The sequence below is a fragment of the Juglans microcarpa x Juglans regia genome, chromosome 8D, assembly GCF_004785595.1.
Source record: "Juglans microcarpa x Juglans regia isolate MS1-56 chromosome 8D, Jm3101_v1.0, whole genome shotgun sequence".
NCBI lineage: Eukaryota > Viridiplantae > Streptophyta > Magnoliopsida > Fagales > Juglandaceae > Juglans > Juglans microcarpa x Juglans regia.
In genome coordinates, this window is record NC_054608.1 from 16,764,341 (window position 1) to 16,788,261 (window position 23,921).

A 23,921-nucleotide genomic window follows, 5' to 3' on the forward strand; every position below is an offset into this window, starting at 1 on the left:
GTTTCTGAAAGGAAGTTCAGAAAGAGAGAGAGAGAGAGAGAGAGAGAGAGAGATGCGAGAATGGACATAAAGATAACCACATGATCTCTACAGAAGGGGAATATATAAGCAAATAGAAATGTATAGAGAATCTTTGGAATACAAATGAGAACTAAGGTGGAGTACTATAAAAGAGACATTATTAAACCCACCTTCCATCCATCAGCTCAGGAGCTAATAAACCAAAACGATCTATAAACTCCGAATAGGTCCTTCGAGTAGGATAACCAGCCAAACTTATCCGGACAGCCTCTAAAACACCCTGCACCATCGCAAGCCATCATCAACAATTAGAGTTGTAATTGCCCAGTTGATAAGCACTACATTAATAATAGCTGTCATCTTATCCTCTAAGCTACAAGCCCTACCCCTTCCCCACCGGATCTATTCTAGAGAGGACCCTAAAATTTAATTGTGTTGTGTAATCGAATCTCTCTTTTTATTCCGAGTTGAGCTGAGAATTGAATATTCAAGCTATGTTAATTCAATTTTGTCTTGAACACAAGCCAAGCTCAAGCTTACTAACGAACTAAATTTTACGTTCAAAATTGATTTATTTATTCGTTGAACGTGTTCAACATTGTTATAAAGTTACTTATTTATTATTTTCTTGAGCGAAATCAATTTCATTATGAAAATCTTGTGCATTTTTATAAATTTGTAATGATAATTAGTTATTTGTATACAAATCCTATGACTGAACTTCAACAACAAAAATAATATTTGTATACAAACATTTTTATACATTCAATACATACATGCACACATGATTATGTATGAACTCTTCCATTAACTTTATTTGATTCTATTAGTTTCTATACCAGTGATGAGAAATCACTTAAACTTTCTTTAATTGGGGAGAATGACCTCTTCAATAACTTTTATAGACCTTTTGGTGGGCATAAGTTCAGAAAAACGCATTATGAAAACCAAAAGACAAATGAAACTTACTAATGCAATTAGATATAATATTAATCATTGAATATCACAAGCTCTAATTACATATTGGATTTCGGGAGAGAAATGACAAGAAGATATAGGAACATCAATTTGGAAGAGATGATGGAAGCAGGAGTTTATATTGGTCATGGTACTAGTAAATGGAATCCTAGAACGGCACCTTATATCTCTTCAAAGCGTAAAGGTATTCATATTATAAATCTTATTAGAACCGCTCGTTTTTTATTAGAAGCTTGTAATATAGTTTTTGATGCAGCAAGTAGGGGAAAACAATTCTTAATTGTCAGTACCAAAAATAAAGGAGCTGATCAGTGGCAAGGGCTGCAATAAGGGCTCGTTGTCATTATGTTAATAAAAAACAGCTCAGTGGTATGTTGACGAATTGGTATACTACGGAAACGACACAAGTTTAGGGACTAGAGAACGGAATAAAAAATAGAGAGTTAATAGCATATAATGGGAGTAAATGAATTGGTTAAAGAGGAAGAAAACTCTCCTGAGCAGAACCATATAATCCTCTTTTTAATTGTGCATAGAATTGAAGGGTCTTTCTCCAGTAAATCAAATAAACTGAACCAAAAATAAATGGTTACAAAACTTTAGACTTTCAAAATTGTTTGAAGTTTAATTATTAAATTTATGAGAGAAATGTGATCAAGAGCAAAGCTCCTACTTTGAAAATTATATATGTTATAGACAAAAAATGTTCTCATTGTAAAGTTAAAAACAACATTATAAAATGACGAATATAAAGTTATACGAGCTTATATAAGTCGAGCCAAATTTAAGAGTTCAAAAAATTTCCTAACCAAGGTTAAATTTTCGTTCAACTTAAACGAACCAAACTCAGGTTGAATTTATACGAGTCGAACCTGACCTGTTCATGAACAACTTAGTTCATTTACGGCCCTGGCATCAATGACAACGCAATTGGAAAATATAATTTCAAACTTATTCAAGCTATTGAGGTATTTCACAAAGAACAAATTGCTACAATATTGAATAAATTATTAAAACCATTTTTTTCTATCAATCTAAAATTTTGAAACAAATAATAATATAACATGGTATCAAAACGAATGATTATGAGTTCCCTAACCCAATCTGCTTTTTAATTAAAGTTAAAAAAAGTCATGTGATCTCCCCATCTATTGAAGGGATAGAGGATTGTAAGAATAATGATTAATTGATTAAAATTCTTTCCTAGATGAGCAGTAATTAAACACAAACATTTACTAAATAAATCTTACAAAACTAAACACAAAGCATAAGGAATCGTTGTCCAATACAAGTAAGCCACAACACTGATGTACATTGAAGACAAAGACAAGGTCAGACCGGCACTAGGTAATCATACTACTCTCTTCATATTGGGAGAAAATGCTAAACTATTGATAGAGAACAAATGTTACTCTAAAACAAAGATGAGAATCTTGCCAAATTCATATTTCAACTCAAGCATATTCGCTTTCTTGACAAAGTTTAAGCATGCTAGTTTTTTGGTGATGAGTCTAATTTTTTAAAGGTAAGATAAAGGTGTATTAATTGAAAAAAGGGGACAACCCCAGTACAAGGAGTATTTTAAGTTGGCACTCTTTACCAATCATGTAACTAACTCAAGTACAACGATAACTCTTCATTTACCAGGAAAACACCAATTTTCTATTTACTATTAAAATTTAAATGGAAAAAAACTGTAACAATAATGACCACTACAATGGAGGATAAGCAGAGGTAAGCATAAAAAAATAAGTAATGACCACTACATGCACAGCTCATGTACACAGAACGTATACAGGAGAAAAAAGTAAGTAATGTAACTGAACAATACAAAATGTGGAACCACACAATATGACTGCCATGCAAAATGCACAAACGAATGACTACATGGATGCTTATATGCAGTTAATCAATGCATACAATTTCAGTAAAGGCAGATAGAAGTTTGGTGTTACTAACCCCACAACGTAATTGGTGTAAGATACTCAGATTCTCAAATTTTTGAGGCCGATTCAAGGAGTTTGGCTTCACACAACGAATGTAGTGAGGCTCTGTTTGGTTGAGGGTTTCCATGAGTGCTTGGAGTTGTTGCTAGAAAGACAAAAAGATGGAAAATAAATCCATTCAATCAAAAAAAGATTGGCCATCTAGATTGAAGATAGACGCGGACGAAATGTAGTATTATTTCCTTCTTTTGGAACAAAAAATATAGACAGAAATAAGCATCATACCTCGGCCTTGTAGTCATCACAGAAACAAAATCCAACAAATAATGGTTTTTCTTTTTTTTTTTTCTTTTTTTTTGTTAGTATAATGGATCTAGGCACCCTTGCAACCTAAAAGGCTAAAACTACAAAGAAGTAAACATAAAGCCAAAAAATCACCACTGTATTCTCGTACTGTTACCTAATCAAAATCATATGCAGACAGTAAAGGTTAAACACTTTTTTTATAAGTATAAAGGTTAAACATAGATACAATTTAGAATACCTTAAATCTGGAGGCCACAGAGGAAAATTTATATGAGGATCTTGATGATTCCTCTGGCGGTGAAGGGAAAAGACCAGCAACAAAGGGGCATTTGGAAGAAGACAATAGATTGCAATGTTCCGCCACAACATAATCACGGTTTTTATCTAAAAAGGTATCGGTGTGATAGGTAACCTATAGGGGAAAAAAACTGAGTGAGTGAATCTTTGTTAAGATTCTCTATATCACAAGACTAATTGTAGAAGTACCGTGACATATGACATGCCTTTCCAGCATAATGTGAAATGGTAAAATCTGTTTCGGAAAATTTTGCCTTTTCCAACCTTAGATGGGCCCGAAAATTCTGAAATAACTTGGTTGAAAATGTTTCATGAGTTGATTTTGGGAACATGCTACAAAAATGAAAAAATCAGGATAAGCTTTAAGTGCAAATATACTATTTATAAAGCAACACGCACCAATTTATATAGAAATCAAACTGTACCAAGCTTCATCCAAGAGAGCAATCATCCCCATAGGTTTCTGCAAATGTGTATAAAATAGCATAAGGCCTATGAGTAACTGAAATTGAAGCCATATCAAAGGAAAAAAGAGAGAACAATAAAAAAAAAAATATTAATATGCAACACCAAACATTTTAAATCAGCATCAAATGCAAGCTTGCCTCTGTCCCCTATACATAGACCTTATTATATAAATACTTGCAAGATACTAAAAGTAAATAGGAAAACCGAACAAGAAACCACAAAAGAATATATCAATATTTCGGGGGGAATGAGCAAGAACCTTCTCGATCAAATCTAAAACATCTTGGTTGTCTATAAATTCAATGTAGCTCCAATTAATTTCTTCTTTGCTATATTCCTCCTGCTCCATTTTGAATACATGCTAGACAATGGGAAAAAAATAAGTTAACAAAGCATCATCTTGGAAATACTGGCTCCCAATGGACCAGTTGTATGTATATGTACATCTGTTAAGCACTTCACAGAACATCACTACACACCTCATTGAAATGTTGCTGAAGCTTTTCGTTGGCAAAATTAATGCAAAATTGCTCAAAACTGAGGGATGAAGTGTTAATTAATCAGCAAAAGGGACTTATCAAAAAAAAGAAATTAATCAGCAAAAGGGAGGATACAACAACAAGATTTAATCCAATGCAAAAGAAGATTAAAAATGATAAAGCGAATTGAACAAGTCCAACCAGAATTTGAATAATCGACAATGCAAGTGCAAATACCAACCAAATCAAGCACACATAAAATAAGTATAGCAAAAGTATGTAAAATTGGCCAATTCTGTTTAAACTAAACAAACAACAGATATTCATGCTTTGGAAAATATGTCATAAAACCCTGCAACTATATTCAATACACTAGCAAACAAACTATATTCAACAGTACTAGCAAACAACACAGATGAATTGGATTGAATAATATCATCCACCTCTAGAAAACAAATACAGAGGCAGGATATCTCTTTTGGATTTGGATCCCCTGGAGTTCTTACCCAAACTATGGGCACAGAGTAGGAGAGTGACAAACACATAAGGTGGGTCCTACAATGTTTATTGAGAATTTAATGTTACCCGAGAAATTCACTCGAGCAGCCATAAGTGTTGTAGAACCCACTTTATGTGTCTCTCTCTCTCTCTCCTACTCTAGCCCTAGAGTTTGAACTCTAGGGGATCCAAATCTCTCTCTTCTTATAATACTCCAGACTGAATGGAGGAGTAGGTGAACAAGATCCCACATTGCCTAGATGAAGCTTGGACTTTCCTCAAATCATTACAAATGGTACCAGTGCCAAGTTCCCGCACAAAAAGTGTGGGAGTTCAGCCATGCCACCTACAACAAAATGGCTTGACAAGTATGTCTACAATTTATGGAAGCGACACTGTAATATCCGGAATAGAATATAGGTGATGAAAACGATCTCATGACCTGGGAGGGAGAAATTTTTATCCTTTAAAATAATTCCAAAAGGCACTAATTGTAACATTTGACTAAAGCTTATGGAGTATAAGCCAAGATCTGACAGAATCCTTGGGTCATTACACTTTAGCATCAAATTCAAGCCGCATGCCTATAACCTCTAAAAGGCATCTCTGTAGCAAATCTTTCTTTTATTTCATTTATGTAATGCAATGGTAATTCTAGGAAAATATTCAAATCCTTTGTGAAAATTTCTCCAGATATTCGACAAAACTATGCAAGTGGAGCATTTATAAAGGAATATAATCTAGGGATAACTATGAATTCAGCTGGAAAATGATATCAAAATCAGAAGCTTGAGACTATGCTGTGGGAAGTTTCATGCCCCAAAAAATTACAACTGCTGCTCCTGCTCAAGCAAGACAACAGGGCAGCAGCCAAAATGCATTTATATTACCTTTCAATCCCTCTTTTGGACCAACCAAAAATCCCAAGCATCATCACTGGAAGGACAAAAGGCCAAAGCTCTCAAGCTTCCGATTACAACGGAAAACCCACCAAGTCAACATTTATCTTTCAATGCAGTACTAGTCAAGAAAGGTCTTAGAAACATTTTGCAGTTAACTTTTTAGAGCCTCCACAAATGTAGTTTCCAGGAGCCATAAAGGGGTAGTATATTTGCATATTAAAGAACTCCAAATAATCATCCATACAACAGTTATAGAGATGTCCTCCAATCCCCTTTTGCCAGGCAGTTTTTTTATATAGATCTTTCATAACTGTGTTTCTTGTATATCTTTGTCAAGTCACAGTAAACTTCATGAACTTTGAACCAACATGAAATCTTTATCTATTTCATTCCCTGTGATTTATTAACTGACTGCGTCACCTCACTATCAGTCTTAAAAAAAATATAGCACAATATTTTCTTCCACCTCTTCTAAACTATAAGAAATGGGGTAGGGGATTATGGGGCCTAAAAATTGGGAGAAAATCATAGCCAAGGATAGAAGTTAGAGGGCATGTTTGGATTATTAAATAAAATCCTGTTTTCTAAATTTAGAAGGAAAAAAACATTTTCCATCCAAAAAAGTTTAGAAATGAAAAAAAATGATCTCACAAAAGAAATCATCTCTTCTATAGCCCTTGTTCGTGAACAAAAACACATCTCGCAAAAATCTTCTTCCCAGCCGTACTTATCAAAAAAAATTCTTCCCAGACATTCTCTACGGACCTGCCACTTTCACAAATACCCAAACACTACTCTAAAAAATTATCTATTTGAACATATTTTAAATTGTTCTCACCACTATCACAAGCACCACAAGAAAAAGTCTCAAATCAAGGGTTGGTAGCACTTCTCTTAGCTTCAATTCAAGCGCAGGAGGGTGGCTGGAAGAGAGGAAAATGAGATGAGGAACTAGAAAGCATTGATGGGACTTTACCCGAGACATCAAACGCCCAACACTGCCACAAGGTCTACGTCCCTTGAAGCCAATGACAGCAGTGACCGTGATGTAGACGAAGAACATGTGGAAATGAATAGGCAATGAGGGCTCGGCACCAGAACAACACCCTGAGTTCAGTAAAATTCAAAGTGGTACTGGCAGTGGGTCAACATAGTCCTTGCTATGATGGTATTTGCCCAGGTCCAAGAAGTATGAATTCTTATCTGGCTTGCATTGTTGATCACTCTACTTTGCTAATTTTTCATTTAAAAAATTATAAGGGAAATGAAAATATAGTTTAATGAGTGTGCAAATAAGACTATGGCCCCAAAAATAGGACTAGTAAAAAATATAAAGGGGCAGAAAAATGGCAGCCAATGCACGCAACTATACAGTTTACACACAGAATATCCTAGAGACAATATCACTGAAAGCAAATACTAGAAGCTGTTACCAGACCTACATGGTCAAGAATAATCAAGAGACCAAGCCAATCAAATAACATACCAGCATTCAATAATAAGTTAAGATGCACCCCAAAGAAGCCTTTGTTGTTATAGGAAAACAAGTCAAACAAAGCTCAAATATGTTAATAATTACCTGTTATCCTTAAAGCATTCAAACCCATAGATGTCCAATACTCCAATTTGCACTCGGGAATTCAGGTCTTGCCCAACAGACCTGTTGATCTTATCCACAAGCCTGAAAGGAATATCAAAATTAGTAATAGATTCCATTCCAAAAAAACATTTGCATAAATTACAGAAATGGTTCTTGATTGTACAGTGAATAGAAGCATACCAATCAAACAGCCGAGAATAAACAGTTTTTGCCAATGCATCCCGACTAGCAACAGCAGAATTACAGTCGAGAGCTTTAACAATACTTCCTTCACGAGTTTGAATTGAACGAGTACAAAGTGTAGCTAGCAAGAGGTTTACATCACACCTGATTCAAGAGGTTCACTTATCAACGAGACCAAAAGCATCAATCGAACTCCAGGGTTATTACATTGCAAGAAAGAATCACTCTAGTCCCCAACTCAGCGTGCTCCTATGGTTCACAACCCAAAATGGTGACCAACACTTATGTGTGTTCCACATAATGACCAACTTATCCATTTGTTACTCCAAAGTCCTGTGTCACACAAAGGGTTTTAACATACAATTACAGAACAATATCCATATTTCTTGCTCATAAAACTGCGATCCCAATAATTGAAGCCAGTCACTTATCAATAAAACCAACTTATTCTCTCGAAACCTCTCCATATTTTCACTTGGATATCATTCATATCTTCTGCCTCTGAAACCGTCCCTCAACAAATAAGAAAAAGAGATCTGTAAAAGCTCCAAAGGATTTAAAAATTCCAATTAATACTAAAAGTCAGATCCTGGAACTGTATTTAACAACTCAGTCTGAACACTGATTCAAGCAAAAAACATTTCCCATTCTCTTGAAAATCACCAACCTGAAAAGATTAGCTGCCATCTGCATATGAAAGCTAGATTTCTGATCCTTTATGACGGAAGAGTCATGCTCCTTTCCAGGAGAAAACTCAATGTTCCCTAAGTGGAGAATTGCAGCCAAGGTGCGAAATATAGCCTCCTAATAATGGAGAGTAAAGGATAAGAATTAAGAAAATAAACAAACAATAAATTTTTAGTGAAATATATGATATGAAGATTGATCAGAATAGGGAGGATAGTCTGTTGTGGGTGCAAGCTAATAACTCTAGATTTTCAGTGAAATATTTTTACAAGGTGTTAACTAATCAGGGAGCTAAAGACTATCCCTGGAAATGTATTTGGAGGGCAAAGGTGCCTAGCAAGGTTGCTTTCTTTTGTTGGCTGGTGTCTCTTGGGAAAATATTAACCACGGATAATTTGAGGATGAGAGGTTTATTGGCGGTTGATTGGTGTTATGTGTAAGAAGGATAGTGAATCTGTTAACCATATTTTTCTTCATTATGACGTTGTGGAATGAGATTTTTGCAAGGGTAGTTATTGCTTGGGTGATGCCTATGCATGTGGTGGATTTCTTGGCTTGCTGGCAAGAACCAGTGGGGAGTAGAGGCAGTGCAGCAGTGTGGAGGATGATCCCCTTGTGTTTATTTTGGTGCCTATGGTTGGAGAGGAATGGGAGGTGTTTTGAAGATTGTGAACGTTCTATGGGGGAACTCATGGAGTTTATCTTTAGCACTTGAAGTTTTTGTAAGGGATGGGAACATTTGTAATGTTTTGCTTTAGTTGTGTTTTGTTTTAGCTTGTATTTAGGTGTACTCACTTGTATACATCCTATGTACTTGGGCTATATCTATTTTCTTGGAATAAAATTCTTTTATTAACTATCAAAAAAAAAAACCTCGAAGGGAAAAATAATTATGGAATTATAAGAACCATGCTCCATATAGTTTTTCAAACCTGATCTTCATAACTTATACCAACAATGTCCATAGCCCGCCTGGTCTTCATGTATTCCTCTAAGCTGCTCACGCCATCTAGCTCAAAGGTCTTGCTTTGATTTAAGTAGTGAAAGTGGCTTGGATGATCTAACTTATACTTCTCTGCATCCTAGAATTAAAGATACATCTCAAGACAATGTCCATGACTAAAAATCCAAGTAGAATAAGATTAGACCATCAAAAACACAACTCAAAAAAGGCATAAGCAAAACCATGCACACTTTATAAGATAATATTAACATTTACATAAGTACAGTATGGGCATGTAGAGAAGGATAGAGAGAGAGAGAGAGAGAGGGATCACCCTTCCAGATGCACACAGCTGATAGAAGCAGTGATAATTCCTTTCAGGATCTGTGATCTGAACAACACGGGACCGTTCCAAAAGGTAAGTTCTGATCGCAGCACCTGATATTCTACCACTTGCATCAAATTGGATTTCAACAAACTTGCCAAAACGACTGCCATGGAAAAGAATCAAAATGAAGTAAAAAATAATTATTATAGGTGAAGGATAAATAATGGTAGACAACATAAATGGATAGAAAGATATAATAATACCATATCGAATGAAATATCATCCATGGATAACATGATTGATTCAATATATTTCACAAGTTTTGCTCAATCATTTGGGGTCTGTTTGGAAACACAACTGTTTTCAGATATTCTCAAACTATTTCACTACTATTCACAAACTATTTTTTTTTTACAAGTAAAATTTTATTGACAGTAAATGGCACAGCCCAAGTACACAGAGAGTATACATCGAATATGCCTAATTACAACTAAACAATAATGAGAGATACAAGCAAATCATGAAAATTATCCCCATTACAATCAATGGCCAAAGCCCAAGAGAGTAAAGTATTGAAAAAGAATCTCTTCAGCTCATCGAATGAACGCTCCATATCTTCAAAGCACCTCTTGTCTCTCTCCCTCCACAAACACCACATAATACAATGAGTAAATCATTCACCACACAACAGCAATGTGGACATTTCCCCTTAATACCTGTCCAGTGCTTAAAAATGTCCATAACTCTTTTAGGCATAAGCCATGCCACCCTAGTCCGATTAAATACCTCATTCCATAAACACCGGGCCACTTCACAATGTAACAAAAGATGATCAACTGATTCCATCTTTCTTGCACAAAAAGCACCAATCTAACACAATAAGACCACATTTCCTCAAATTATCCAAAGTGAGAATTTTCCCAAGAGATGCAGTCCATATAAAGAAATCAATCTTGGGAGGTACCTTGCAATACCAAATTGCCTTCCAAGGATAACCATGATCATTAGGAGATCCAAAGAGGACCTTGTAGAAGGAACGCACCTAGATTTTAAATTTCCATCTGGAATCCAAACCATCCTATCCTCCGACACATTACCAAACGACATAGCAACATGTACAAAAAAAACAAACAAACAAACAAATCTAACTCCCAATCATGAGCAGCTCTCAAAAAACTAACATTCCAATGGATAGAAGCATTGGAAAGCACCAATAGATCAGCCACAACCGCCTTTGTCACTAGAAATCTGGTAAAGCATAGGGAAAACCTCCTTAAAAGCCCTTTCACTGCACCAAACATAATGCCAAAAATAAACATCATGACCTCTTCCAATTGCAAATCTGAAAAACTTAGGCTACATTTGGTTGCAAGATTCAGCTGAGCTCAGCCTAATTTTAAACTGAGTCTAACATCCAAACGTTCAACTCTCAAATTACTAAACTCATATCAACTCAAAACCTCTTTATACGTGGGACACAACCTTTTTCAACTTAACACATCTTTATACGTGGAACCCACAACCTTTTTTAATTTTTCATAAAAAATTATACTCATCTTAACATCCAAACACACATTAAACTCAGTTTAGATGGGTCACACATAACTCCCTCCACTACTCAACTCACTATTATTCATAAAGAACTGAACTCAGCTCAATATCCAAACGCAGCCTAAGAAAATCTATCTCATCCAGGGCGAATATATTTCCACAACCCCACTCTATATGTCCCCCTCGCTTCATTAAAACACCTGCCCCCACTAATACTCTCATATTTTGAATCTATGACTTCTCTCCACAAACCCTCCCCTTCCCTATGATATCGCCACAACCATTTACTCAAAAGTGCTTTGTTGAAGACTCTTGAGCCTTGTTTGGAAAACAATCTCATTCCAAAATTATCATCTCATCTCATTCCATCGCATTCTCAAACTAATTCAAATACAAATATCTTCAAACTAATCATTTCAACTTTTTCAAATTAATTATTACAATTTTCTCAAATTTTCAAATAAAAAATAAAAAATAATTCAACTTTTTTAAATTCCAAAACAAAAATAATATTATAAAACCATATTCTAACAATATTTTAATATTCTAAAAAAAACAGATAAATCACTATATTGAGAGGAGAGACCTGCAATAGTAAAAGCGAGAGAGAGAGAAACCTGAACACCCAAACCCGCCGCCACCCCTCCCCCACCCTAGCCGGCATGTGGCATCTCACCACAGCAACAGACTTGGTCGACGAGCCCCGATGCTACCGTTAAGGGTCTGCCAATGTCGGTCCTCCCTCCGGCGACCGGATTTCACAGCTTCTGTCTCGGTTTCCATTGCCTATGTAGTCCTTATGTGCCGTATGTCGCCGTCGTCTGTCCCTGTCTATCTTCGTCTCTCTGTCATCTGCCTCTGTCGTCAAAACCAAATCTGTCTGTCTCCCTACATAAACATCGCCACCCTCCCCCACTCTAGAATGGCGAGTGACCCCTCATTGTCGGCACAGATACGATCGATGGGCCCCAGCAACTTTGCCGAGGGCCATCCAACATTAACCCCCTCTTCGACGATCGGGTTTTTTTGCAAAAACCGACCTAGATGAAGTTCTGTTGTTTTACTTTAAGAAGATGAAGTTGGAACAGTAGGGAGCGGTGGACACAGAGGGATTTGACGATGACGACACGCGATGTGGACTCGTCTCAATTGGAAGGCGAGAGATGGTTGAAAGTGGAATCAAAAACTTTTGTTTTTACGAAAGAATAAATAATTTTCATATTTCAAAAAGTAGCAAAAGGATAGCTAAGTTCATGTGTCTAGGGGGGATGACAGCTCCGTGGGTGGCTAAGAGGATTGATTAGTTTGGGAGAGGTGGAAGGGGTCTTGTGGGATGTCAAAGCTCAATTGAAGGGAGTTATGGAGTATGTGAGAGATCTGATGATTAAAGTGGATAAGGGGCTGGACTTAGTCGTGGGTTTTGGCGGTGGGCCGAGCATGGATGAGGGAGGGTGGGGGGTAGATCCTCCAGGTTTGAATGCCACAAGTGTGCCGGCAAAGGGCATTTCAACTCCATCACAGATAGGGTCGTTGGACGCTAGCATCTTTGTCCATGTCAGTGTCACTATGCCTCCTGAGGGAGCTGTAGGACCTCAATCACCATATGCAAATGGGGTTGGTACTTCTGTCCAGGGTTTATCCTTAGTTGAAGACGGGGGACCATCCAGGGTCTCGAATATTTTGGAAGAAACAATCAAACCTCTTTTGGAAAATGCAAACGGGGTTACAAAAGGTAGTGCTTCCCCTTCCTGTGCTACGGAGGGAACAGTAGGGCCAGACAAAGCAACACGACAAGGATCGTTGGGGAGTGGTGCAAAATCAAGCAATGTTGGTGGAGGGGAGGAACCTGTAATGGTGGCAGAAACAATGGACACTAGCGGTTTGTTGTTGGTGCCTCATGTGGGGTAAGGTTTGGAATCGGGAGTGCAATTCGGTACGGTGGCTAGAGATAATGTCATTCCCTTGGTTTCTATCCCTCCGTTAAACGATATAGCGGGTTCACCATCAGATTGGGCTTTGAATAAAGTTAACAGACTTCAGCAAATCATGGGGCTTTCATATGGAGAATAGGGAGAATATGAAGATCAATTTAAAGCTTTACTCACTGCAATTGAGGCGAGTCGCATGCTTGAAACCAAATCACATTTTAAGAAAAACAAGGAGTTAAAGCGTCTTCTATGTACAATCAACTACGATGCTAAAGAAGGTAACTCAAGTCGAGGGAATAATAAATGGAGGGCATTGTGAAGACGATCTCATTGTGAGATGTTCGGGTAGAGAATTAGTTTTATGGAAACAAGGGGTTGGGGAGGTGTCCCCAATTCGGGCTTAGTGTATTTTGGTTAGATTTCATGGGATTTTTGGGTCATTAGGAGCTCTCTTGTATGGGTTAGGTGTTTTCTTGTATACGTTCAGTGTACTTAGTTACTCCTATTGATTTATATATATAATATTTTTACTTATCAAAAAAATATATTTTTTAACTTTATAATATTTTTTATTCAATTTTTTCTCCTTCCCAAAATCCAAAAAATACTCAACTCAAACTATCTCACTACTATTCACAAATTATCTTCCTCTTATTCACAAAATTCTCATCACATCTCACTCCCTAAGCATACCCTTAATGTTTTATGAGATTTTGGGAAAAGAGAAAAAAAAATTGAATAAAAAATATTATAAAATTAAAATATTGTTAGAATGTAGTTTTTTAATATTATTTTTGTTTGGGGATTTGAAAATGTTGATTTTTTTTTATTATTTGAAAGTTTAGGAAAGTTGTAATGATTAGTTTGAAAATATTTGTGTTTGAGTGATATTTGGGAAGTAGATGAGATGAGATGAGTAAGAAACTTTTTCCAAACAAGCCCTTAAATTATGCACCCTCTAACCACCACAAGATATCGGTGAACAAACTTTATCCCACCCAACAAAATGAAACTTTGTTTCCTCCTTGATAACTCCCCATAGAAAATTACCAAAAACTTTCTCAATATGAGAAGCCACACCTACAGGTAACGGAAATAGAGATAGAAAATATGTAGAGGTTAGTTAATGTGCTCTTAATGAGGGTTAATCTGCCCCCCTTTGACAAATAGATTCATTTCCAACCAGCCAATTTTCTGTTAGTTTTTTCCAGCACACCCTCCCAAATAGATTTTGCCATTTTTTACTATCAAGATGTCCAAACACCTCGGCATTCCACATCTTCAAATCCCTCTTCAAAAGGTTTCAATTTCCTGGCCAATATAAAGCTTGGTGAACCCTCTAACTGATACAAAGACCACCACGATCTAACTTTTTCCACAAAACCATCAACTTTCAACCACATATTTCAAACTTGAAAGTATCTTTTACCCTCGTGAATGCCTCCACAATTCAAAACAATAGGGAAATAATGCGAACAAACTCTATCCAATCTCTTCTGGAGCAAAGTAGAATAATGAGCCTCCCATGAAGGACACCAAAATCTGTCCAAACGGGTCGAAAACTGATTATTGGACCAAGTGTGCACACCACCAAAGAGAGGTAGATCCACCAAATCCATTTCAAAAATAAATTCAAAAAACTCCTTCATTGTACAGCTAAGCCGAACTTGTCCCAATCTTTAACTAGGGAATCAAGTGATATTAAAATCACCACCAATATACCACGGTAAGGTCCACCAGCTGCACAAACCAGCAAGCTCATCCCATAAATCCTTCCTATACTTGTCCACATCTAGCCCATACATGCCCACAAAACCCCAAATAAAGCCATCTGCCACATTTTTAAAATAACAAGCCAACATATAGTTCCCAATACGCTCCTCAATAGCCTCAACGACCCTCGAGTCCCACATAATGAGAATACCCCCAGACACACCATTAGAGGCAAGATACACCCATTTCACAAACGAACAGCCCCAAATACTAGTAATGATGCTTCGATCATAAATTCAAGCTTTGTTTCCTGCAAACAAACATTATCCAATTTCCACTGGCGTAAGAGATTCCTAACCCAAAGACACTTATTGGGATCATTAAGACCCCAAATATTCCAAGAAATGTTTCTAGGCTTCATGGGAAGACATAGCCTTTCCCTTAGATCTTCCTCTGTTGACACTCCCCTCCCGCCCATCATAATTAATCGAACAAGTGAGATCCTTCAGCTCTACATTTTTACTCAAATTGGATTTAGGGGATAGAAATCGGCCCACCTCAATTGCACTGAGTAATGCCCTAAATTGATTCTCAAACTCTTCACAAGAAATCCCCACACAATCCTAAATATCCTTAACTTTCTTAAGTCACCCAATCCGATAAACCACCCTTAGCAAGCTATTGGGACAAGGTACATAGCGGCTCTGGATCCACCTTAGCCTCCTCAGGCACCAACTGAAGATTATAATCCACATCCTGATACTCAGACAAAGAGCAAAAAGGATCAGAACTCTCCTCACAGAACCCCATACCACTCTCTGCCCCAACTACATGGCCTTGGACAGAACAATCAGCCACCATCACATCTTCCAAAGGGACACCCACAAAAAGGGGCCTAGTGATAAACATGGGAAGAGCGCTGACTGAAGGATGCATAGAGAACAATGGGCCAACAGGGGATAAGCATCATCAACACACTTAGATCCAAGAGACCCCAAAGGCACAATAGTTTTTTCCTCTGACCTCGCATCCATGATCCCCAAATTTAAAGGAGCATCTCCTCTCTGCACCATCGAACCACCCTCACTCATCGATGGCATCCAAGGATCTATAAATGGAACAGATCTCACTTAAATGAGGGCAACCCGTAACTCCTTGTCGAGAAACTCAATCCCCGACAGCAAAACCAGCATGGGGACTACCGAAGAATGATCGGATGTAACCGTCAGCGAATTCTAGGTCAAACCCAGAAGCAGTGGGCCACCCATCGAAGAGTTGGGCCCTTATAATACCCGAAGGCCTATATCGGCCCTAGGAGGGTTGACGGTGTCTTTGACACGCCACATGGGCCTGGATAAACTATTTCACTAATATTCACAAATATTTTGAGATATTCATAGTATCCAAACGAGCCCTTAGTTTTCAAAGATGAGATGAGATGAGTTGAGATTAAAGTTAAAAAGTTGAATAAAATATTGTTAGAATATATTTTTTAATATTTTTTTTTTGTTTTGGGATTTGAAAAAATTAAATTGTTTATTTTATTTTGTGTGGGGATTTGGGAAAGTTGTAATGATGAAGTGAGATGAGATATTTCCTGAAAACAAACAATGCCTTAGTCTACCTATTCTAAGACTTTTTTAGTAAGTAGTTTCACTATACTTAGATTCTGAAATTATGAAAAAAGCATTATCCAAGTAGAAAAGGGAGTATACATTATATACAACTAATTGTAGAAAGCAAAAGAAAATACTAAAAGCTAAAGCTAGAGAAACATCAATGGGTAACCATCAAAAACTCTAGCGTTTTAAAGAATAAATCTTTGAGATCCTCTAATGTTCTTGTGCTATCTTCAAACATCTGATCATTCCTTTCTTGCCAAAGGCACCTATTAGTCATATCAAAATCATTCTCCATAATAGCCTGTTGTGATCACTCCCAAATCGACCTTTGTTTTTTTGAATTACCTGAGGTGCACTTATCTAAGCATCACCCAAGTTTGCCATAAAGTGCTACCTACCTTAAAATGAAGTAAGAGTTGATCCGAAGTTTCCCCCACCCTTTTGCACATGCAAAACCATTTAAGTACCACAACACGTCTTACATAGGTTCTCAAAAGGAATTACTTTTTTTTATTGGCACCGGGTGTCCAGAACAACATCCCGACTAATCTCGAGGGTGCACAAGCTCTCGGCAAGGAGTTTCCAATAAGTGCACCTCAGGTAATTCAAGGAGAAAATTCTTCAATCTAATGGCCCCTAGAGATTGTTTGCACCCAAGGGGATTTAAACCTTAAACCTAGGGGGAGCATACCCCCAAGCCCAAGGCCTTTACCAAGGTTCTCAAAAGGATTTACTTTTTTTTATAAGTGGTTCTCAAAAGGATTTACTAATGTGTAATATATCCAGAAAAGCCCTTTAGAAGGCTGATCTCTGCACCCCATATCATATAAAAGATTATCTTGATCCATCACCTACCTCATATCTAGTATGCTACAAAAACTCCCCCCAAGTTCCTTCGAATATTTTCATGGCCCAACCCCATAGGGCCCATTCACCTCATTAGAGCTCTATCCACCCCCATGCACTATTATATTTCATATAGATCATTGCTCTCCATTGACTCTTTCATTGGCACACCGTCATAGACACTTTTCCAAGAATGCTCGATTGAATGTCATTAATTTCCTGAAACTCAACCCATCCTCAGAGATTGGGGAGCACAACTGGGGCCAATTCACTAGATAAAATTCCAGCTCATCCTCACCAACCCATGAAAAATCTCTTTGAAACTTCTTAATGCAATTTGCAATACCTCCAGGGGAAGGGAAATAGAGACATGAAGTAGGTGGGTAGGTTTGAGAGAGTGCTCTTTATGAAAGTTATTCTACCCCCCTTAGACAAATGCATCATCCAGCCAATTTTAACATTCCTCAACGATAATAGTTATAAAAATTTACGACTTGACATAAAGGAAAATAGAAATGAAATACTAACATATAAAGCATTTTCTCACAATGCAACATTTTGGATGCATGCAAGTCAATAAAGAAATCACTAATTAATAAGATTCTTTTATCATCTTCAAACGGAATATGATTAAATAGTGAATATCAAGCTCATTTCTTAGTTTGTTCGAGATGGAATGGGTAAACACCATATGATGGCAAGCAATTTAGAGCTGCATCTTAGTGAAAAATGAGTAACAATGGAGGGGAAAAGGAATAAAAACCACCTTGAATTGTCATTTCTCACAGTCCTCGCATTCCCAAATGCCTCCAAGAGTGGATTTGACTGAATCATGCAGAAAGTGGAATCAAGACATGTTGAAATCAAAAAGTGCAGAACACCAAAATTTCAAAATTGTTAGAGAAAAAAGTGGCCAGTCGCTTATCACAAGCAAACAGGACCCACTCCAGGTTCAACAAAGGTTCAAGACAAATCGGGCCATTCTATACAGAGTCCCTAGCAACCTAGCCATAACTTCTTAGCTATCAATTTTTATATGCAGTGACCAAAAGTACTCTACCAACAAACAAATAAATGAATATATGCTAACACAAATTGTAAACAGGCAGCTATGCTTGCTAATTCATTTGATACAAGGATAACTCTTACTTCAAGAACTTGCTGCTCGACTGTTCGGTCATCTCCAGCAGCACGACCACCGACATAAGTAAGATATTGCATAATCAATTTCGTAGTCTCAGTCTTTCCGGCCCCACTCTCTCCACTAACCAGTATAGATTGACTTTTATTGTCATACATCATTGCTCTACAACATATAACCAACAAAGCATAAAAAAAAAAAAAGAGCAAAATCTATCAGAGATCACCACTCAGTTTATACAACATTAGAAGTAACAGACCTAGACTGTTCAAAAAAAAAGTAATAAACCTATATGATGCATCAGCCACAGCAAAAACATGAGGGCTTAGCTCTCCAAATGGAGCCCCTTTATACTGCTCCATCATATGAACATTGTACAAGTGGGGCAACTTTGTGAACGGGTTCACAGCAATCAGAATGCTCCCTGTGTACGTCTATCAAAAAAACAAAAATAATTCACATCTCAGATCAAAAAATTAAACTTCCACTTATTCATCTGAAGTAACAGCATGTGTAACTGCAAGATGATGTTCTCTCATAAATCAATCAATTTGAAAAACTACAAATTATATTGAGATATATCAGGCTGCATACTAGAGGCATCAGATGAGTGCTGTTAACCTTTTTTTAGAGGGGATGATGTGCAGAATCCCCTTGTGTTTATGTTTTATAAAAATGTTATTTTCTTGATGATTGTACCATCACATAATTGATGAAATGATATTTCTCACTTTACCCAAAACAAAATCCAGTAAAACAGCTATAAGAATTAAATTGTGGTTTAAAAAGATGATCTACAAAATCGGGACTCTGAAGTATTATATTTTTTTTACGAGTACTATGAAGCATGGGCAGAACTAGGATTTGGTGCGTGGGGGGAAAGTGTGTTGTACATAGGGGTGAACAGTAACCAACATTTTAGGTAGCAAAATGTGTAACCAACATTTAACATTAACCATATAAGGTAGCTATTAAAGCCGTCAATCTGAACCTCTCACTTGAGCTCCATGGAGTTCAAGTGAACGATAAAATAATTAAGATAGAAATAGCCATGTAAGATTTGTGGAAACTAACGATAAAAATTAGTTATGTGGTTATATCTTTGCATTCGCTCCTAATTGTTAATTCCATGCTAGTATCTATGTACTTACTAACAAAATTAATCCAAATTAATAAATTAGCCAGTAGAAGACATGAAAAGAAAAGTGTAAATAAATAGGAAAAATGAGGTTGTAGATTTATCAAATAGCTTATAAAAAGAAACACCTCTTATGAGATGTGAAAAAAATGAGAATGTGAGATTTTATTAATGACAAAAAATAGGCGTAAGTATGAAAAAATTGTTGAAAAACTAAAAGAAACCTAGACAACTAACTACTATGTCTGATTAAAAAAAAAGTACTAAGTGAAATTTTTGAAAATGTTTTTGTTTTTGTTTTTTTTTTTTTTTTGGGGGGGGGGGGGGGAATTATCTTTATATTAGGTCCACCCCTGCTCTGAAGTATTATAAATTTTTTTTACGAGTGCTCTGAAGTATTATAATTAAACTTGAAAGATATTTGGTCCTCAAATATTATTTTATTTTTCTAGCCATTTACCAATCAGGGAGGACAAAATGCCATGCCTGACAACCAGAATATGCACTTCCATTATTTTAGCCATAACTAAGAAGTGTCAGCCCTGGCAATCATATCAGCATTCACATCTCATTCCTAAAATTTCACCAAACTTTTAACTATCAAATCCAGTTTTTCTATTTTAGCAAACCACTATCCAAATACATCATACATCCCATTCCCTAATCTTTCCGCACTCCATCTAATTATTTTTGTATTTATTCTTTTTATCAAATGTTTAAATAAAATACATAAAAATTAATATTTGGGATTGCTACAATGGCTCTCCAGAGTCACTGTAGCAATCCTAAAACTTTTCCCTAAAAAACAGAATGTGATGTGAAGTTGTTTAAGACGTTTTTGTCAAAATTTAGCTAAAAAACAATTTTTGGAGACCAGATGCTAATAATCTAACTACTTAAGATGACTAAATTGAGAGAGCAAGACAGTATTAGCTAATACATGCATATCTATGCACAACAGAATTTTGACAAGGAAAAGAGCTTCCTTCTACACATGGCTGTCTGTAAGCCAAAAATTAAAATACAAGAACACCAACTTGGCATGCCAAATCAGAATTTACTAGATTTCACGACTAAAGAATTTTGCTATTTAACTTATCAAAAAAAAGAATTTTGCTATTTAAAAAGTACTCAAAGAAATGAAGGACTGGTAAACGTCGTTATAACTAACAATTGAGATTAAGAGTAGAAGACGTTACAGCATTAATCACATCCATAACTCAAAATAGAAATGGCAAAATGCCGATCTGCCATGTCAGAAACCAACTCAGACTTCAGACCCTGATTTTGACTATATTTTAATCCAATCTACTTGAAAATTTCGCCCTTTTTCTGTCACTTTAACTCGAAGAACTTGAATTCGAGCATTTATCAGCATCTATTTAACCACTACATACAAATTGCATTAAAGGCGCAATGACCAACAAATCCACAATTAACTAGACTTGGCCATTAAAGTAACCAAGCCCCCCCATCTTTCAACTAGCATTAACACCCCATTATTGAGACTATTACGACTCACATATATGTCATTAAGTGAATATCTCCTCTGGAGATTGTAAAGCACCCCAGGCTCATTCAAATAGGTCAACTTGGTCATGTCGTCCACTCCACCATGGTCCTCCTCATCCGCATCCCTCGGAAATAACTTCTCCGGAGAAGCCAAGACCTACAGAAACCCTTCAATAAAGTAAGTCCAAAAACCACACGAATTTCACAATACCGTTAGAAAATACATCCTCCGAGAAAAACAAAATTTCCACCTTCTTTCCCGAAGCGGTTAGGACCCGAACTTGTTTGCCAACAAATTCTATAGCTTCAGCGGCCACCCAGGCCAAATCTCTGTCCTCGACCCAAACCTTGGAGCCCTTACGGAGGCTCATCTTTGGTTCCTGAGAAAGAAAGCAGGCAGCGTGAAGAAGAGCCAAAAATACCCCCCCTTCCCCACACCCACCAGAATTTTGTCGGTTCTGGAGGAAACCTCCGAGAGAGAGCAAAGATAAAAGGAGATAGTAGAGTTTGAAATTGAAAGTTGAAACCCTAGGAAACGAGAGGGGCAAGAGAGAGAGAGAGAGAGAGAGAGAGAGAGACTTACGGGCATGTCTTTTAGGTGAAATTTTGGGTTCCCGCCCTAACAGGTGTGTAATACTAGGCGTCAAATGGCGAAACTTCAGAGTATTTATATGCTATTAGGACACGTCGCCCCTCCGGTACGGCATTTGTATTCGTATGCGTATTTCTCCAGTACAGCCACACGATTCGTTGTTTCCTTATTTGCTCACTGTTTGGTTATCGAGAAAATTTAAAAATTTAGAAACAAATGGAAATGGCAGTTTACACTTTCAATAATCTACCATATCATCTTACTTTACCTTCTTAATTTGATTGCTCATATATTTAAATTTTTTATATTTTTTTTATTTATTAATTAAAGAATTGATTATTAATATATTAATTTTTTTTATATTGTTTATAAATATTTAAAAATATTAAAAAAATATGAATAAAAAGCAGCACTCTTACACCTTTGGTTACGGTCTGATTCTAATAATCAGTTTTTTTCATTTCAACGGTTATGTCTGGATTGAAGATTCAAGTTTTTGAAAAGTATTGATTTAATATATAAATTTACAATTTTAATAATTTGAAGTGTAAATTAAAAAATAAAATTGTGACTATTGTGGAGTACGAAGTCTATTTATTTTCTAATCATTTTTTTAATATTATTGTTTGAATTATTTAAGAGCATAAATTAGAGAATAATATTAAATATAGTCTTATAATATGCAAGTCTCGTTCTTTTATAAAAAAGAAAAAGTTATGTTTATTATTAAAAAAATTAATTTGTTTACGTAAATTTTAAATTTTTTTAAAAAAAGTGCACAAATCTTACACAACTAAAATTACAAATATTATTTTTTAAAAATTAGAAGGATTAGTAGCGTTGTTTTTCGTTTTTAAATTCTTTTATTCTCAATTTACTTCTCGATATGTTATATTTAAAGAATAAATCTATTTATAAGCTAATGTAGATAACATATTTAATAAAATATATACAATTTAAAAAAATTGTATTTGCAATTCTCCAATATACAAATCTTGCATGTTCTTTAAAGAAAAAAAAAAGTAGATAAATTTGATAATCAAGTGAAAATTTTATTTTTTTTTAATTGTAGACACCACTTTTATTCAAAGATAATGCATAAGTCCTGTATATTTAGAACTATATCTAATATTATTTGTATATTTTACACACTATTTTAAAAACAGAATAATTATATCTTAAATGAGTTATCTCTCAACCATTTAAACGGCAAATACTTATTGGGAAAATTTTTCACACTTAAAATATAGAATATATTTATTAATGCTACTTCTCATTTCAATTTTCATCATTTTTTGATGTAGTATTAGAAGATTGGAGAATATTTATTATATTTTATTTATGAATTTATCATCTAATATCATATCATAGAATAATGAGAGAATGATAAGAAAATAGATGATTAATAGATTTTTTTCTAATAAATATAATAAAAATTCATAATAAAAACAATATTTCGCTTTCGTTCTATGACTTGTTTTTCACTGCTTTTATTATTACATTATCAGTTCTACTAGGGGCAGTCTGCCCTTGCAAACGGTGGGCAATTGGAGTATGCCACGTCAAACATTATATTTTATTTAAAAAAAAAAAAAGAAGAAGCAGAAGAAGAAATGCGAGAAAGATGAAAATGTTGGCTTGTTCTTCAAGTTTCCAAATGAGCTCTACAGAAAAGTGGAAAAACTGGAATGGGCTCTTCTTACTTCATATTGTACTTTGATTGTTAAAAGAAAGTGGAAAAAAACTGAGAAAAACTCTGATCTTCTGCGTTTAGTCTTCTTCTGCCTTAGTCTTCGGGGTCATCGTCTGGGTTGGCTTGGTAAGAAATCTCCGTTTGGAAAGGAGGCGTGTGCAATCCTATTCGATTAAAAAAAAATTAACCTGTATTTTCTCATAAAACAGAGGGAAATGGTCTTTTTTTTTAATGTAATTGTTGGTTGGCTGCTTTATTTGATGCGCTTCATTTTGGGGTGTTTACCTTTTACTTTGTTGAGTTGGTTTGCACTGGTTGTTATCTGAGTTTTCTTTACTTTTGGGATGTTGTTTCTGTGTTAATTGCTCCATTTGCAAAGGTAAGGAGATTTGCGATTTTAAAATTATGTCTTGTACTTGTGTTAGGATTGGGACCGTATTCTTCTTGGGTATGTTAGTGTTGTTATTTTTGTTGTTGGATGCCTTAACTATTTCCAATCTATCAAATTTTTTTTGTAACTCGTTTTATGAGTTTCTTTGTTATTTGAGA

At 35.8% G+C, this 23,921-nt stretch overlaps 1 protein-coding gene across 2 annotated transcripts in view; it reads right to left on the minus strand.

Moving 5' to 3' along the window:
- Positions 1–21,829, minus strand: part of LOC121242554 (myosin-15) — a 37,237-nt gene extending 15,408 nt beyond the window's left edge. The window contains exons 1-18 of one of the 2 annotated variants that reach the window (XM_041140432.1): positions 21,671–21,829; positions 21,339–21,467; positions 21,098–21,244; positions 18,726–18,871; positions 18,446–18,602; positions 18,063–18,121; positions 9,643–9,799; positions 9,298–9,447; positions 8,346–8,482; positions 7,676–7,822; positions 7,475–7,576; positions 4,496–4,553; positions 4,276–4,377; positions 3,974–4,011; positions 3,755–3,881; positions 3,490–3,663; positions 2,959–3,090; positions 192–301 (exon numbers count right to left, since the gene is read on the minus strand). In XM_041140432.1, coding sequence (XP_040996366.1) covers positions 192–301; positions 2,959–3,090; positions 3,490–3,663; positions 3,755–3,881; positions 3,974–4,011; positions 4,276–4,377; positions 4,496–4,553; positions 7,475–7,576; positions 7,676–7,822; positions 8,346–8,482; positions 9,298–9,447; positions 9,643–9,799; positions 18,063–18,121; positions 18,446–18,602; positions 18,726–18,871; positions 21,098–21,244; positions 21,339–21,467; positions 21,671–21,676 — 2,078 coding nt within the window. In that variant the 5' untranslated portion in view covers positions 21,677–21,829. Of the gene's footprint in view, positions 1–191; positions 302–2,958; positions 3,091–3,489; positions 3,664–3,754; positions 3,882–3,973; positions 4,012–4,275; positions 4,378–4,495; positions 4,554–7,474; positions 7,577–7,675; positions 7,823–8,345; positions 8,483–9,297; positions 9,448–9,642; positions 9,800–9,899; positions 9,978–18,062; positions 18,122–18,445; positions 18,603–18,725; positions 18,872–21,097; positions 21,245–21,338; positions 21,468–21,670 lie in introns of those variants that run through there. The other variant, XM_041140433.1, reaches the window with a different exon arrangement.
- Between the last annotated feature and the right edge of the window lie 2,092 nt (positions 21,830–23,921).